This window comes from Gnatocerus cornutus, chromosome 1, assembly GCF_029298725.1.
Source record: "Gnatocerus cornutus isolate USDA-ARS CGAHR chromosome 1, icGnaCorn1.1, whole genome shotgun sequence".
Taxonomy (NCBI): domain Eukaryota; kingdom Metazoa; phylum Arthropoda; class Insecta; order Coleoptera; family Tenebrionidae; genus Gnatocerus; species Gnatocerus cornutus.
In genome coordinates, this window is record NC_142233.1 from 7,785,300 (window position 1) to 7,800,842 (window position 15,543).

Below are 15,543 nucleotides of genomic sequence, written 5' to 3' on the forward strand. Positions count from 1 at the left end.
TTAGTGCTTCAGCTATCAAATTTGGGCAGATTGTTTATTTTTGATCGTATATTAATTGCCCTAACTCTGTGAATTATTGAGCAAAAAATACTAATTTTAGAAATTTTCGTTTCCAAGCTATACAAAAAATTTCCAAGATGGCTTATTTTCTTATAATTCGTCTTTCTGACAATTTTAATGCTATGGTTGTCATTTTAGGCAAATTGTTCTTTTACAGTTGTTTATTAACTTATTAACAATACTGAGCCAAAAATACAAAAATTAGACTGCTTTATTTTCAAGCTAAATCAAAAATTTTCTATTTTTTTCTTAAATTTGTAACTTCTACAAGTTATATATCTGTCAAATTTAGGCACATTACTAATTTTAAGTCGTTTATAAACTTCACCAAATGCATAAATTATAGAGAAATTTTGTAACTTTTATTTTCAACCTTTGAATTCTTGCTTCTCGCTGATTCTCGCCATTTTCTGGCTAGGATTTGCAAAAAAGAGCTCCAAATCTACAAAACCACCAATTTTTATCAAGATTCAACGGCTGAATTGCATGAAAACAGCTGAAATCTGCACCAAATCAAGCGAAAATTTCCAAAATTTTTATATTTATTTCGTCACTCTGGCAAATTTAGTGCTTTGGCTGTCAAGTTTGGACTGGTTGCTATTTTTGTATTAAATGCAGCAACTGGTTAATTTATAGAGCAAAAAATTATCATTTTAGAATTTTCAATTTTCAAGCTAAACCAAAAATTTTCATTTTTTTTTTCTAAAATTTCTAAAAATTTTCTAAAATTTGTACCTGTTTATTAATTTCTCCAAATTCCTGAATTATTGAGCAAAAAATACTAATTTTAGAAATTTTCGTTGCATCAAAAATTTCCAAGATTTTATTCTAAAATTTGTTACTTTGACAGTTGTAATGCTATAGTTGTCAAATTTGGGTAAAATAATATATTTGGGCCGTTTATTAATTCCACCAAGTGGATTAATTATTGAAAAGAAAAGTACAAATTTTAGAATTTTTTATTTGTAAGCTGAACCAAAAATTTTCCCACGTCCTATTAAGGTCCAGTATCTTTCGCAATTTTAATCTGAAAGTGATATTTCTGGTTACAATTTTTTTACATAGTTTTTGGCAGGTTATAAGACTGTAAAATTTTAAATTTATTCTCTCTAGATTTTTTTTTCAATTTTTTCTAAATATTCTTGGAGATTTATTTGTAAGAGAAGTTTTATCTTATCTTAAAACTATAAAAGATGGGAATCCAAAAAGGTCAAGGTAAAATGTTTTTTTTAATGTATTTTATTGCTTTGAATATTTATATAATTTATTTAAGAATGTTGATAACCTTTGATGACGATATTCTTTGTCCAAAGGCGACCTGCAGATTGTCACTCGTCAGTTAGAAGCCAATCTCCACTCAAAATGGTTCGTTTATTCCAAAACCTCCGTTTATCTTTTTCATATTTTCTCATTTCAGATCCGCCTGGTCATCTTCTCGATTCTTCTCCATAGCATCTCTTGCCAAGATTCTCCATTTTACGTTGAGATTATTTCTCCCAAAAAAAACAAACCTGTCACATTACCACCAGACGCAGGAACTTTCGTCTTCTTCGGCAAGATCAATGGGACTTTAACTTCAGACTCTTTGGCACAGTCGAACGTCACCAGATTAAAGTTGAGGATATCCAAGGCGGATCAACTGGAACCTGGAGCTGCGTGTTCACCACCGTCCTTAAAATCCCTCGATCTTGTGGTGACGTCTTTAACAGTGACGAAGGCCATGCTGAAGAACTGCGAGAAACTGGAGGTGTTGAACGTGGGAGTAGTTTATGGTTTCAGGTACCAAAACGTTGCAATTGATGCACTTACTAATTTGCCCAACTTAAGAGATCTTACTCTCAGCCTTCTGGATCTCCACAACGTCACTCAGGAATATTTCAGAAATTTATCTTCGTTGGAAACTTTGACTTTGAATGCCTGTCTTATTGAAGAAGTCGAAAGAGATGCCTTTAGTGGTTTGACAAATTTGAAGGATGTACAAATAAGGGGTTTATTGCCTCAAAATTTTAACATTTTTTCCGAAATTCCATTAAAAGTGCCAAAATTCACCTTTGAGAGTAGTAATACTAGTCTAATTAAATCAAAATTGGATGTCACAGACCTTCATTTTCACGTCTATCCCCAGTTGAACGCCATTGAGGCGAGTGCTCTATGTCCCACGTCTTCAGTAAGAAAGTTAGCACTTTATTTTGGTGCATCAAAATCGATAAATTTCACCAAAGAGACTCTGCAAAATTGTGAGAACGTGGAGGGTCTGTGGATTATCGCAGATTATCGCCATCTCTGTGAAACCGAAGCGGACACCTTCCAGAATTTAGCCAACTTGAAGATCCTTTCTTTGCAGAACGTAAAAATTAGACACGTCACTAAAGACACGTTCAAAAATTCGCTCGCGTTGGAAAACTTGAAATTGTGCAATGGCCACGTTAATGAAGTTGACAGTGACGCTTTCCATCATTTGCGCCATCTAAAGACCGTCGAAATTTGTCTTCAAAAGGACTCTGAGAACTCTCAAAAACTGTTCACAAATACAGTGAAAGCAGACAAACTTGCCTTCAAGGAATTGAGTGGAAAGTTGAGCCTACCGCAATTTAAAGTCAAAGAACTTTTTCTTGATTTCGTAAGATTGCAAGAGATTGAAGCAAGAGTTTGTTCATCGCCGATGCTTAAGAAATTCTCTCTTCAGTTTACCGCGGGAGATAATTTCACGTTTGGGAAAGACGCGTTCAAATGCGAGAACTTAGAAGAATTCTCCTTATCAGGTAATATTTTAAATCCAAGCGACGTGCCAGAAGACGCTTTGCAGCACTTGTCTCATCTGAAGGTTCTTTTCTTAAGTAGCCTGAATTTCAAACCCTTGAAAAAAGAATACTTCAAGAATCTTCAATCGCTAGAAAAATTAGTTTTGAACAAGTGTTTTATTAACGAATTCCAAAGTGATGCTTTCGATGATTTGACAAACCTGAAAGTTTTAAAAATTAGCACCGATCGTAAATTAAAACAACTCCCTGTGAATTTGTTCAGGAAAAATGTAAAACTAGAAACTCTTGAGCTCCCTAAATTAGCTGAGGATATAAATTGGGAAATGTTTAAAGGACTGCCGCATTTGACTACGTTGAGTTTAAGGTTAGACCGTGTGAGTTCACTCAATGCAGAGAAAATTCTAGAAAATATTCCAAGCTTAAGGAGTTTAATGCATGGCAATTTTGGATTTTCTGGTAACGATGCATATACTCGTTTTAAGGAACAGCTAAAAGAGAAGTTAAATGCTAAAGTTACTTTTGATTATGAGCTTTACAATTAAAGTGTAATGTAATGTTAATTAATAGTGCTTGGAATAAATGGACAAATAAATGGCAGTTTCAATTTTTTTTTCAAAAATTTGTATTCGTAAGTCTGGCAATTTTAGTTCGATGTCTGTCAAATTTAGACAGATTGCTTATTTTAAGTTGTTTGTAAACTCTACTAAATAGTTAAATTATAGAGACGAAAACACAAATTTTGGAATTTTTTATTTTCAAGCTAAAACAGAAATTTCCAAAATCTTCTTTTAAAATTCGTGTCTCTGACAATTTTAATGCTATGCTTGTTAAATTTAGACAGATTGCTAATTTTAAGTCGATTATTAATTTCACCAAATTGTTAAATTTTAGAGCAAAAAATACTAATTTTAAAAATTTTTCTTTTTAAACTGAACTAAAAATTTACAAAATTTTCTCCTAAAATTTGTAACTTTGACAGTTTTAGTACTGTGGCTGTCAAATGTAGGCAGATTGCTATTTTTAGATTGTTTATCAATTCTTCCAAATATTATCAAGATTACAATTTATTCCCCAAACACCAAATTTGACAAAAAATGCTGACGCGCGTTTCGATAGCAATGCTATCATCATCAGAGCGATGATTAAACAATTTCTTCCAAATATGTGAATATGTGAATTATTTAACAAAAAATACTAATTTTAGAAAATTTCGTTTCCGAGCTGAACCAAAATTTTCCAAGATTGCTTTATAATTTTTTTCTACAGTATGTCACTATCAATTTTAATGCCATGGTTTTCAAATTAAGGCAAATTGTTATTTTACAGTTGTTTATTAACTCCACCAAATAGATACATTATTGAGCCAAACCTAAAAATTTTGAAATTTTTTATTTTCAAGCTAAACCAAAAATTTCTAAAATTTCTTTATAAAATTCGTCACTTTGGCAATTTTAGTAATATGGCTGTCAAATTTGGATTAGTTTCTATTTTTGTCTTTTATTAATTTCACCAAATGGTTAAATTTTAGAGCAAAAAATACCAAGTTTAGAATTTTTCATTTTTAAACTGAACCAAAAATTTACAATTTTTTTTTTCTAACATTTGTAACTTTGACAGTTTTAGAGCTACGACTGTCAAATTTGAGCAAATCGCTATTTTTAATTCGTTTAATAATTTCACCAAATGGTTGAATTTTAGAGCCAAAAATACTAATTTTAGAGTTTTTTATTTTTAAACTAAACCAAAAATAAAAAAAAAAAATTTAAAATTTGTAACTTTGACAGTTTTAATGCAACGGCTGGCAAATTAAGGCAGATTGCTATTTTAGATTGTTTATTAATTTCTCCAAATCTGTGACCTATTTAGCGATAAACAATAATTTTTAAAAAAATTTTGTTTCTAAGCTAAACCAAAAATTTCCAAAATTGCTTATATTTGTCTTCTAAAATTTGTCTCTCTGATAATTTTAAAGTTATGGTTGTCAAATTAAAGAAAATTTTTATTTTAGAGTTGTTTATTAACTTCACCAAATAGAGAGCTAAAATACAAATTTTGGAATTTTTTATTTTCAAAGTAAACCAAAAATTTCCAAAATTTCTTTATACAATTTGTCACTTTGGCAATTTTAGTGCTATGGCTGTCAAATTAGGATTGATTGCTATTTTTGAGTAGTTTATTAATTCCACTAAATGATGAAATTTTAAAGCAAAAATAAAAATTTTGAAATTTTTTATTTTCAAGCTAAACCAAAAATTCCCATAATTTCTTTATAAAATTCGTAACTTTAGCAATTTTAGTGCCATGGCTGTCAAATTTGGATTGGTTGCTATTTTTGAGTCGTTTATTAATTCCATCAAATGGTTAAATTTTAGCGCAAAAAACACTAATTTAAAAAAATATATATTTTCAAACTAAACCAAAAATTGAATTTTTTTTCTAAAATTTGTAGTTTTGACAGTTTTAGTGCTACGGCTGTCAAATTTAGGCAGATTGCTATCTTTAGATCGTTTATTAATTACCTTAAACCTGTGAATTATTGAGCGAAAAACACTAATTTTAGCAACTGTCGTTTCCAAGCTAAACAAAAAAGTCCCAATGTAGACAAATTTCTACGGTCTTCAAGTGTTGCAAATGCGTCACTGTCAACTTCGCTAACTTCGCCATTGTCTAATCTCAAGAGCGAATTCTTGAATTTTTGATAAAGAGTATCGGCATCAAAGGTTATCAAAATTCGTTTATAATTGAATTAAAAATTGAAAGTCAAAACAAGAAAAACGCGGAACGAAGCACAAACATAAATACTTTTAGTCTTAACCTTAATCTGATGGAGTCTTTACAAAAAATTGGAGAAGATGCAACGTTTTCTGAAATGAAAAGGCCTTCAGACTTTGAAGCTGAAGTCGGTTTTGTCACATTTTTTAAAAATTGATTTTACTATTTAATGTTGGTGGTATTGTGTAATTTTTTAAATTTCCGGTCTAGGTGGGTGTGCACTGCAAAAATCTACTACAATATACAACTGAAAATTCGTTTTTTTTTTCAAAATTTTTAGATTTTTTTTGACAATTTTCTTAGATATTTTTTGAAAATGAACTTTGAAGATTTTTGGAGCCGTATTAGTTAGAACTCTTTTTATATTTACTATGAATATAATTTTACATTTACAATAAATAAAAGTTCAAGGTAAAAAGTGCATTTTCGTGTTTTGAGTATTTATATCATCAATTATGTAAGCATTTTGATAACCTTTGACACCGATATTCTTTATCAAAAGGCGAACAGCAAATTGTTTATTTTATATCGTTTATTAATTCCCCTAAATCTGTGAATTATTGAGCAAAAAATACTAATTTTAGAAATTTTCGTTTCCAAACTAAACCAAAAATTTCCAAGATTGGTTAATAAATTTTATTCTAAAATTTGTTACTCTGACAATTTTAATGCCATGGTTGTCAAATTTAGGCAAATTGTCATTTAAGAGGTGTTTATTGTAGAGATTTAGAAATTATAAGGCCAAAAACACAAATTTAAGATTTTTTTACATTCAAGCAAACCTAAATTTTCCAAAACTTTTTTTCAAAATTTGTTATTTTGACAGTTTTAATTGCTATAGTTGTCAAATTTGGGTAAATTACCATATTTGAGCCGTTTATCAATTCCACCAAGTCGATTAATTATTAATAAATAATTACAAATTTTAGAATTTTTTTATTTGTAAGTTGAACCAAAAATTCTTATCAAAGGCAGGTTTTTAAGAATCTGCAGTTTTTGCATTTATTCTCTCTAGATATTCTTTTAGTTTTTTCTAAAGATTCTTGGAGATTTATTTGTAAAGAAAGTTTTTACTTATCTTAAAACGATAAAAAAAGAATTCAAAATGTAGAAGTAACAGGTCAAGGTAAAAAGTGTTTTTATATGTTTTTTCTGGTTTTGAGTATTTATATCATCAATTATGTAAGAATGCTGATAACCTTTGTTGATATTCTTTATCAAACGGCGAACAGCACATTTTCGCTCGTCAGTTTGAAGCCAGTCTTCACTCAAAATGGTTCGTTTCTTACAAAACGTTTTTATATTCATATTCTCTCATTTCAGATTCGCCTGGTTCTCTTTGCGATACTCCTCCATGGCATCTCTTGCGAAAATTATCCATTTTTCATTGCAACTGTTAATCCGGAAAAAAACAAACCTGTCACATTACCACCAAACGCAGGAACTGACGTCTTTTTCTATAATATCAATGGAACTTTAACTTCACACTCTTTGGAACAGTTGAGCCTCGTCAAATTAGAGTTGCGAGTAACCAACTCCAATCAACTGGAACCAGGAGCTGCGTGTTCACCACCATCGCTCAAATCTCTCAGTCTGGATCTGGAAAGTGCGCCGATTACAGTGACGAAAGAAATGCTGAAGAACTGTGAAAAATTGGTACAGTTAAGCCTCACAGGACATCACATGGCAATTGATGCCCTTGTAGCGGCAAGATCATCTCGTTTTGGAAAACGATGTTTTTGTTAGCGACGTTAGTCAATTGTTAATATTTTAATTTTGAAAAATACTGAAAAGTTCTGACTACAATAAATTCTGTTATCAAGCGTTTAAGTGCTTATCATTAGTGACCCCCCAGCCACATTGGTGACCCCGACGTGATAGGTGAAAAAATCGCACGCAAAACAAGATGCCTGACGAACAACAAATTTTCGCATTTTCCGCATCGTTCCATTTACCGGCATTCTGGCCTTCAAGGCCTGAAATTTGGTTTTCAATGGCAGAAGCAAAGTTTACCATCGGGAAGATTACGAAGGAGGATACAAAATTCAACCACCTACTGACCGTTCTTCCCCCTGAAGTTGCTTGTGAGGTGTGTGATGTCATTACGACACCAAATGAAACCACTCCCTATACCACTTTGAAAAAGGCAATCATCCAGAGAATTTCGTTATCAGAAACTCAGAAACTGAAACAGCTTTTAAGTGGACAAGAGCTGGGTTCGCGAAAACCTTCACAACTGTTGCGACAAATGCAAAATCTAGTGCATGACAGTGGCTGTGTGAGCCAAACGGCTTTACGGGAACTATTTTTGCAGCAGATGCCAGCGAATATTCAACCTATATTAATTTCTCTGGCCGACAACAGTCTTGAAAAGATTGCCGAGGTAGCTGACAAGATTTTGGAATCGACGCCGCCAATGGGGATAGCTGCCGTCAAAGAAGAAAGTGCAAGTTCCGGAATCAATTCTCAGCCGTCCGATGTCATGGCAAGTGTATTGCAGCTCCTACAACGTATGGAGAAGATGTTGCAGCAACAGGATCGACGCAATTTTGCAGGACGAAGCCGATCGCGCAGCCAGTCGCGAAACCGTCAAAGTGACATTTGTTGGTATCATAAAAAATTTAATGACAAAGCCAATAAATGTACACCCCCATGCAGCTATACAAAACTTGTCAGGGGGGCAGAAGTAAAAGCAACTTCTGTAGCCCAAACATCGCGCCGTTTGTTTGTTACTGATCGTGGTTCAAAAGTACAATTTTTGATAGACACTGGTGCAGATATTAGCATTGTGCCCGCAAAATTTAAACGGTTGTGTACGCGCAATAGTAATTTGAAACTTCACTCTGCAGATGGATCAAACATTAACGTGTTAGGTGAAGTGACTTTGACATTAAATTTGGGATTACGACGCGACTTCCACTGGACATTTATCGTGGCTACTGTAACGGACGCAATCATTGGTGCCGATTTCCTAGGACATTATGGACTCGTAGTTGATGTACGAAACAAAAAACTGTGTGACCAATCTACATCATTGTCAGTGCAAGGCAGACTTAAACCAGCAACCGACACAGGTATCCATGCAGTCATCGATGGTGCACAACCAAAATATCAATCGATTCTACTCAAATACCAGGACATCATACGACCAGTACCTGTCCTGCGAGAATCAAAAATCAAGATATTTCACCACATTGAGACAAAAGGTCCACCGGTTTTTAGTAAGCCCCGACGTCTCGCGCCAGACAAACTGATCGTCGCCAAGAAAGAATTTGATGAAATGCTCCGAGAAGGTATTATCCAATCTTCTTCTTCTCCCTGGGCCAGCCCTTTGCATATGGTACCAAAATCTGATGGAACATGGAGACCATGTGGAGATTATCGAAGATTGAACTCAGTAACAACACCTGATAGGTATCCAATACCTCATATTCAAGATTTCAGTCAGAACTTGAAAGGGAAAAGAATATTTACCTCAATTGATCTGGTAAAAGCATATTTTCAAATTCCTGTTCACCCTGCAGACAGACCTAAAACTGCAATCACTACTCCTTTTGGCTTATACGAATTTCTTAAAATGCCCTTTGGTTTAAGAAATGCCACGCAGACGTTTCAAAGATTCGTGAACAGCATTTTTCAAGGATTAGATTACGTTTACGTTTATGTTGACGACATTTTAATTGCATCACACGATGAAGAAGAACATCTACAACATGTTGATGAAGTATTAAAGAAACTCAACGAGCATGGTTTGGTGATCAATCCTAAGAAATGTACTTTTGGAGCGAGCAGCTTAAACTTCCTGGGAGTTAATCTGTCAGCAGATGGTGTCAAACCACTTTCAGACAAGGTGGAAGCAATTACAAGTTTTCCAGAGCCGAGAACTTCAAAACAGTTACAAAGATTCCTTGGTCTACTAAATTACTACCGTCGATGGATACCACATGTATCACACATTCAAAGTCCACTGACTGAACTTCTTAAAGGCTGCATGAAGAAGGAAGTACCAATAACATTAACAGAAGAAGCGGTTGAGGCGTTCAATATGTGTAAATCTGCTTTGAGTAATGCAGCAATGCTTACATATCCAGGATTACACAACAAATTGAGTCTTGTATGTGATGCCTCCGATACAGCAATAGGTGCTGTATTGCAACAAGAAGAGAATAATCATCAAGCACCCATAGCTTTTTATTCAACAAGGTTGAGCATCTCAGAACGAAAATACTCTGCATATGATCGTGAGTTGCTGGCCATTTATAAGAGCATCATCCACTTCAGACACTTGTTAGAAGCAAGAACATTTACGATATATACAGACCACAAGCCATTAACATTTGCTTTTGACCAGAAACCAGAGAAATGCAGTCCCAGACAATGCCGTCAACTAGACCTAATCTCCCAGTACAGCACAGATATACGATACATCAAAGGTTCAGAAAACATTCCGGCAGACACATTGTCAAGAGTTTTCGCAGTAATTAAAGAAGCCACTGACATCACAAAGTTAGCTGAAGAACAAACCAGGGATCCAGAATTACAAGATTTACAGCAAAACGACAAATTCAAGTTTCATCACGAACAAGTTCCTCAATCAACAACGTACCTTTGGTATGAAATCTCTAATGGACATCGATTGTATGTTCCTCAGAAATTTAGAAGAGAAGTGTTTAACAACTGCCACAACCTATCTCATCCTGGTATAAAAGCAACTGTGAACCTTATCACAAAAAAGTATTTCTGGCCAAACATGAAGAAGGACACTCGTCAGTGGGCTCAATCATGTTTACTATGCCAACAATCAAAAGTAACTAGGCACACACGAGCTCCTTTAAGCACTTTTTCCAATCCTGATGCCAGATTTTCACACATTCATGTGGACATAGTGGGACCTTTACCAAGCTCAAGAGGGAAACAATACCTGTTAACAGTAATAGACCGATTTACAAGGTGGCCAGAAGCCGTTCCAATTCCAGACATCACTGCAGAATCATGTGCGGAAGCAATACTTTATAATTGGATATGCAGATTTGGTGTACCAGAAAGAATTACCACTGATCGTGGAACACAGTTCGAATCTCAACTTTTTGCATGCCTTAGTGAAATCACTGGTTTTAGAAGAATTAGAACTACTGCGTACCACCCAAGAAGCAATGGTCTGGTCGAACGATTTCACAGAAGGTTGAAGGATGCTTTAAAATGCCATAATGCAGAGTGGTCTGAAGCATTGCCACTTGTTTTATTAGGCCTTCGCAATGAAATTAAAGAAGATCTACAAGTTACACCGTCAGAAATGGTTTATGGGACTACACTCCGTCTCCCATATGATCTTGTGGACTCTATGCCGATAACAACACAAACACCAAACGAATTTGGGAAACAACTAAAGTCAAGAATGCAGCAAATCAGATGTACGAGTACTTCATGGCATGGTAGCTCTAAAGTATACATACCCAAGGACCTGCACAAGTCCCAATATGTATTCGTCAGAGTTGATTTGGTCAAGAAACCTTTACAGCATCCGTTCAAGGGCCCATATCGTGTTCTCTCAACTGGAGAAAAGTTCTTTACCTTAATGATAAATGGGAAGAGAGAAATAATTTCAATCGACCGACTCAAACCAGCTTATGTTGATAGTGAAATTCAGTCATCAGATCGAGAGATACCACAAATTCAACCAACGGTCCTTCCTCAACCATCTTCAAGTACAACTTCACATTCGACTACCAGAAGTGGTCGACGAGTCAGTTTTCCAGACAGATACTGCGCTATTGTATCGTTCGACGCTCTCACTGAAGAGGGGGTGATGTAGCGGCAAGATCATCTCGTTTTGGAAAACGATGTTTTTGTTAGCGACGTTAGTCAATTGTTAATATTTTAATTTTGAAAAATACTGAAAAGTTCTGACTACAATAAATTCTGTTATCAAGCGTTTAAGTGCTTATCATTAGTGACCCCCCAGCCACACCCTCACTCATTTGCACAATTTAAGAGATCTGAGGCTTTCCTGTCTGAACCTCCACAACGTCACCAAGGAATATTTCAGAAATTTATCTTTGTTGGAAAGTTTGAGTTTGAAGAACTGTCTTATTGAAAAAATCGACAGAAACGCCTTCAGTGAATTGACAAATTTGAAGCATCTATTTATAAAAAGTGATTGTGCTCAAAATTTGAACGTTTTTTCCGAAATTGAAATAAAAGTGCAAAACTTCACCTTTGAGGTTTGTAAAGTTAGGCTAACCAAATTAAACTTGCAAGTCACAGAACTTCGGTTTCGCGTCTCCGAGCAGTTGGATGACATCGCAGCAGGTGCTGCATGTCCCACGGCTTCAGTAAGAAAATTAATACTTGAGTTTAGCACATCAAATTCGATAAAAATCACTAAAGAGACTCTTCAAAATTGTGAGAACTTGGAGGATTTGTGGATAAAAGCAGATTATGCCTGTCCCAGTGAAATCGCAGAGGACGCCTTTCAGAATTTAGCTAACTTGAAGAACTTTTCTTCGGACTACGTGAAAATGAGGCACGTCAATAAAGACACGTTCAAAAATTCGCTCTTGTTGGAAAACTTGAGGTTGTGCAATGGCTGGGATATAGAAGTTGACAGTGATGCTTTCAATCATTTGCAACACTTGAAGACTGTCGAAATTTGTCTTCATTGGGACAATGATAACCGTGAGAATACCAAAAAACTGTTTGCAAATTCACTAAAAGCAGACAAACTTACCTTCAAGCATTTGAGTGGTAAGTTAAGCTTACCACAATCCAAAGTCAAAGAACTTTCTCTTCAGTTTATAAATTTGAAAGAGACTGAATCTAGAGTTTGTTCTTCGCCGACGCTTAAGAAATTCTCTCTTACTTTCTTCCCTACTGATAATTATACGTTGAAAAAAGACGCGTTCAATTGTGAGAACTTAGAAGAACTCTTTTTAACAGCCGCTGCTTTGCACTCAACAGTCGTGCCAGAAGAAGTCTTCCAACACTTGCCACATCTAAAAATCCTTTCCTTGACTTGGCAGAATTTTAACCCCTTAAAAAGAGAATATTTCAAGAGTCTTCAGTCGCTGGAAAAATTAGTTTTGAACGAGTGTTTCATTAACGAAATCCAAAGTGATGCTTTTAATGATTTGATAAACCTGAAATTTCTAAAAATTAACACTTATCATGAATTAAAACAACTTCCTGTGGATTTGTTCAGGAAAAACGTAAAATTAGAGACACTCCAGCTTCCCAGTTTAACTGAAGAACTAAACTGGGAGATGTTTAAAGAATTGCCGCATTTGACATCGTTGCTTGTCAGTTCACAACGCAGAAGCTCATTTAATGTTGAGAAAATTGCACAAAATGTCCCAAATTTGAGGTATTTTAAGATCGACGGGGAAGTTGACTTCGTCGGTGATGAAGAATACAATCGTTTTAAGGAAGAGCTTAAGAAGTTGAATGTTACGATTGTTTCGGAGTATCAATCACTTTAGTTCCTTATTGGCACTCATTCATGCGATTTTTAAATCATTTTTCTAGTCCTGATACAATAAATGAAAAGAAGAGAGTTAGTTATTAAGTACTCTCAAAAATTCCAAATTCAAGTGTTAACTTTCTTTATCTTTTTGTTTTTAGTGTCAGTTTGTACAAAACCCGAAAAAGTTGTCGAAACGATTACCTAAAAAGATTTCCAAAATTTTTCGAATAAAATTTGCTTTGAATTTATTAAGTTGGTTTTTGTATTTCGATTCTGGCATCCAATTTAAATTGTAAAAATTGTTGAAAGAATTTAAAGGAATTCAGAGGTTTTGCGAAGAATATAAAAGAGTTTTATGAATCTAAACGTTATAAACAATTTTGAGATCTATTTAGATCAAAGTAAATCTCAGAAAAATCTTGAAAGTAAACAAAGGAAAAATTTTAATAGACGAACAAAAATGTTCAGCCGTTTTTTATGAAATTTCGTAACTTTGGTCAATTTGATTCTAAAACTATACAACTTATCAGTTTTATTCCTTTAAACTTGTGAATCAACTGTGTTAAATTACAAAATTTTAGTAAAAGAAATGGGAGCTTTAAAATTTTTTGTTTGGAACGATCTAAAAATTTCCTAACTTTTTTTACAAAATTTTATTACTGAAGCTTGGTAGTAAAATTGTGGGATTTTGCAGAGTTATTACTTTACACTTGTTTAACTACTGTGCTAAATTACAAAATTTTAGGTTAAGATTTAAAATTTTCAGAAGCTTTTTTTTGGAACCATTTTTTCACACTAAATTTGGTAATTATGTTTCTAAAACTATAAAATTTGGAGTTGTTGATACTTTTGAGTAGTTAAATAATATTGCGAAGTTATCAAATTTTAGAGCAACAAAGTGAATTTTGAAATTTTTATTTTAATATTAAATAAAACATTTCAAATTATTTTTTTTCTGAAATTCGTAACTCTAACAATTTTAGTTATATATCTGTCAAATTTAGGTGGATTGCTTATTTTCAGTCGTTTATAAACTCCACCAAATAGATGAACAACAAATTTTAGAAGTTTTTATTTTTAAGCTAATGCAAAAATTTTCAAATTTTTTTTATAAAACTTGTCTTTCTGGTAATTTTAGCGCTATGGCTGTCAAATTTGGGAGGGTTGCGATTTTTGAGTCGTCAATTAAATACACCAGCTGGTTAATATATAAAGTAAAAAATTAATATTTTTAGCATTTTTTATTTTCATGCTAAACCAAAAATTTCCCAAATTCTTTTCTAAAATTTGTAACTCTGACAATTTTAGTGTTATACCTGTCACATTTAAGAACATTGTTATTTCTGAATTGTTTATTAACTCCAGAAAATGCTTAAATTATAGAGCCAAAATTACAAGTTTTAAAAAATTTTAATTCTGCACTAAACCAAAAATTTCCAAAATTTTTTCAAAAATTTGTAACTCTGGACTGGTTGCTATTTGTGGGTCGACTATTAAATCCACTAAATGGTTAAATTATAGGAAAAAAATACAAATTTTAGATTTTTTTATTTCAAAGCTAAATAAGCATTTAGAAAATTGTTTTCTAAAATTTCTAATTCAAATAATTTTAGTATTATATGTGTCAAATTTAGACAGTTTTCTATTTTTTAGTCGTTTATTAACACTACCAAATGGCTAAATTATAGAGCCAAAAATACAAACTTTAGAATTTTTTATTTTTAAGCTAAAGTAAAAATTTCCAAAAGTTTGTTCTAAAATTTGTACTTTAGACAATTTTAATGCTTTGTTGGTCAAATTTAGACAGATTGCTAATTTTAAGTCGTTTATTAATTCCACTAAATGGTTAAATTTTAGAGTAAAAAATACTTATTTTAGAATTTTTTATTTCAAACTAAACCAAAAATTCCGAAAATTGCTTAATACTTTTCTTAAGTTTTTTTCTAAAATTTGTCACTCTGATGATTTTAATGCTATGGTTGTCAAATTTAGGCAAATTCTTATTTTAGAGTTGTTTATTAGTTCTACCAAATGGTTAAATTATAGTAGTTGGAATAAATAGACACTCATGTTAAAAGTTTCTGTATTCAGTGAACCTCTTCCTCAATAATTAAAAGAAAAATTTTAATCTTTAATCTATTTTTTTGTAAATTGGGGGTTTTAGTGGAATTGGCAAGAAGAAAATATATTATTAATTTTATTTTGTAAGACCAAAAATGAAGAAATTACACGGATTTGAAAGAAAAATGACAATTTTTTATGGTTCTAAAAGCAAAAAATTCTAAAAATTCCTCTTTTTAATCTAAATTTCTCTAATTTAGTAGTGTAGATAAGTAAGGTAGAATAAGCAACTGTTCCAAGTTTCGTTACCATGACACAAAAAAAGAAAGAACTGCAGGCAATCAAAAACTTCTTGTCAATTTTATTTTGGTACCCAAAATAAAGTTTTCTAAAAATTCACCACGTTAATCTAAATTTTTGTAATTTTAT

The 15,543-nt window shown here is 32.9% G+C and overlaps 1 protein-coding gene and 1 long non-coding RNA gene across 2 annotated transcripts in view; both read left to right on the forward strand.

Moving 5' to 3' along the window:
• The window catches only part of LOC148180162 (uncharacterized), a 53,604-nt gene extending 50,185 nt beyond the window's left edge, over window positions 1-3,419 (forward strand). The window contains exons 2-3 of the mRNA XM_088044951.1: window positions 1,374-1,425; window positions 1,478-3,419. Coding sequence (XP_087901077.1) covers window positions 1,423-1,425; window positions 1,478-3,364 — 1,890 coding nt within the window. The 5' untranslated portion in view covers window positions 1,374-1,422 and the 3' untranslated portion in view covers window positions 3,365-3,419. The remainder of the gene's footprint in view (window positions 1-1,373; window positions 1,426-1,477) is intronic.
• A 3,387-nt stretch (window positions 3,420-6,806) lies between these two features.
• LOC148180165 (uncharacterized) lies at window positions 6,807-7,424 on the forward strand. Its single transcript, XR_015770708.1, has 2 exons — window positions 6,807-6,870; window positions 6,918-7,424. It is a non-coding gene; the product is annotated as an uncharacterized LOC148180165 (long non-coding RNA).
• Window positions 7,425-15,543: the final 8,119 nt, after the last annotated feature.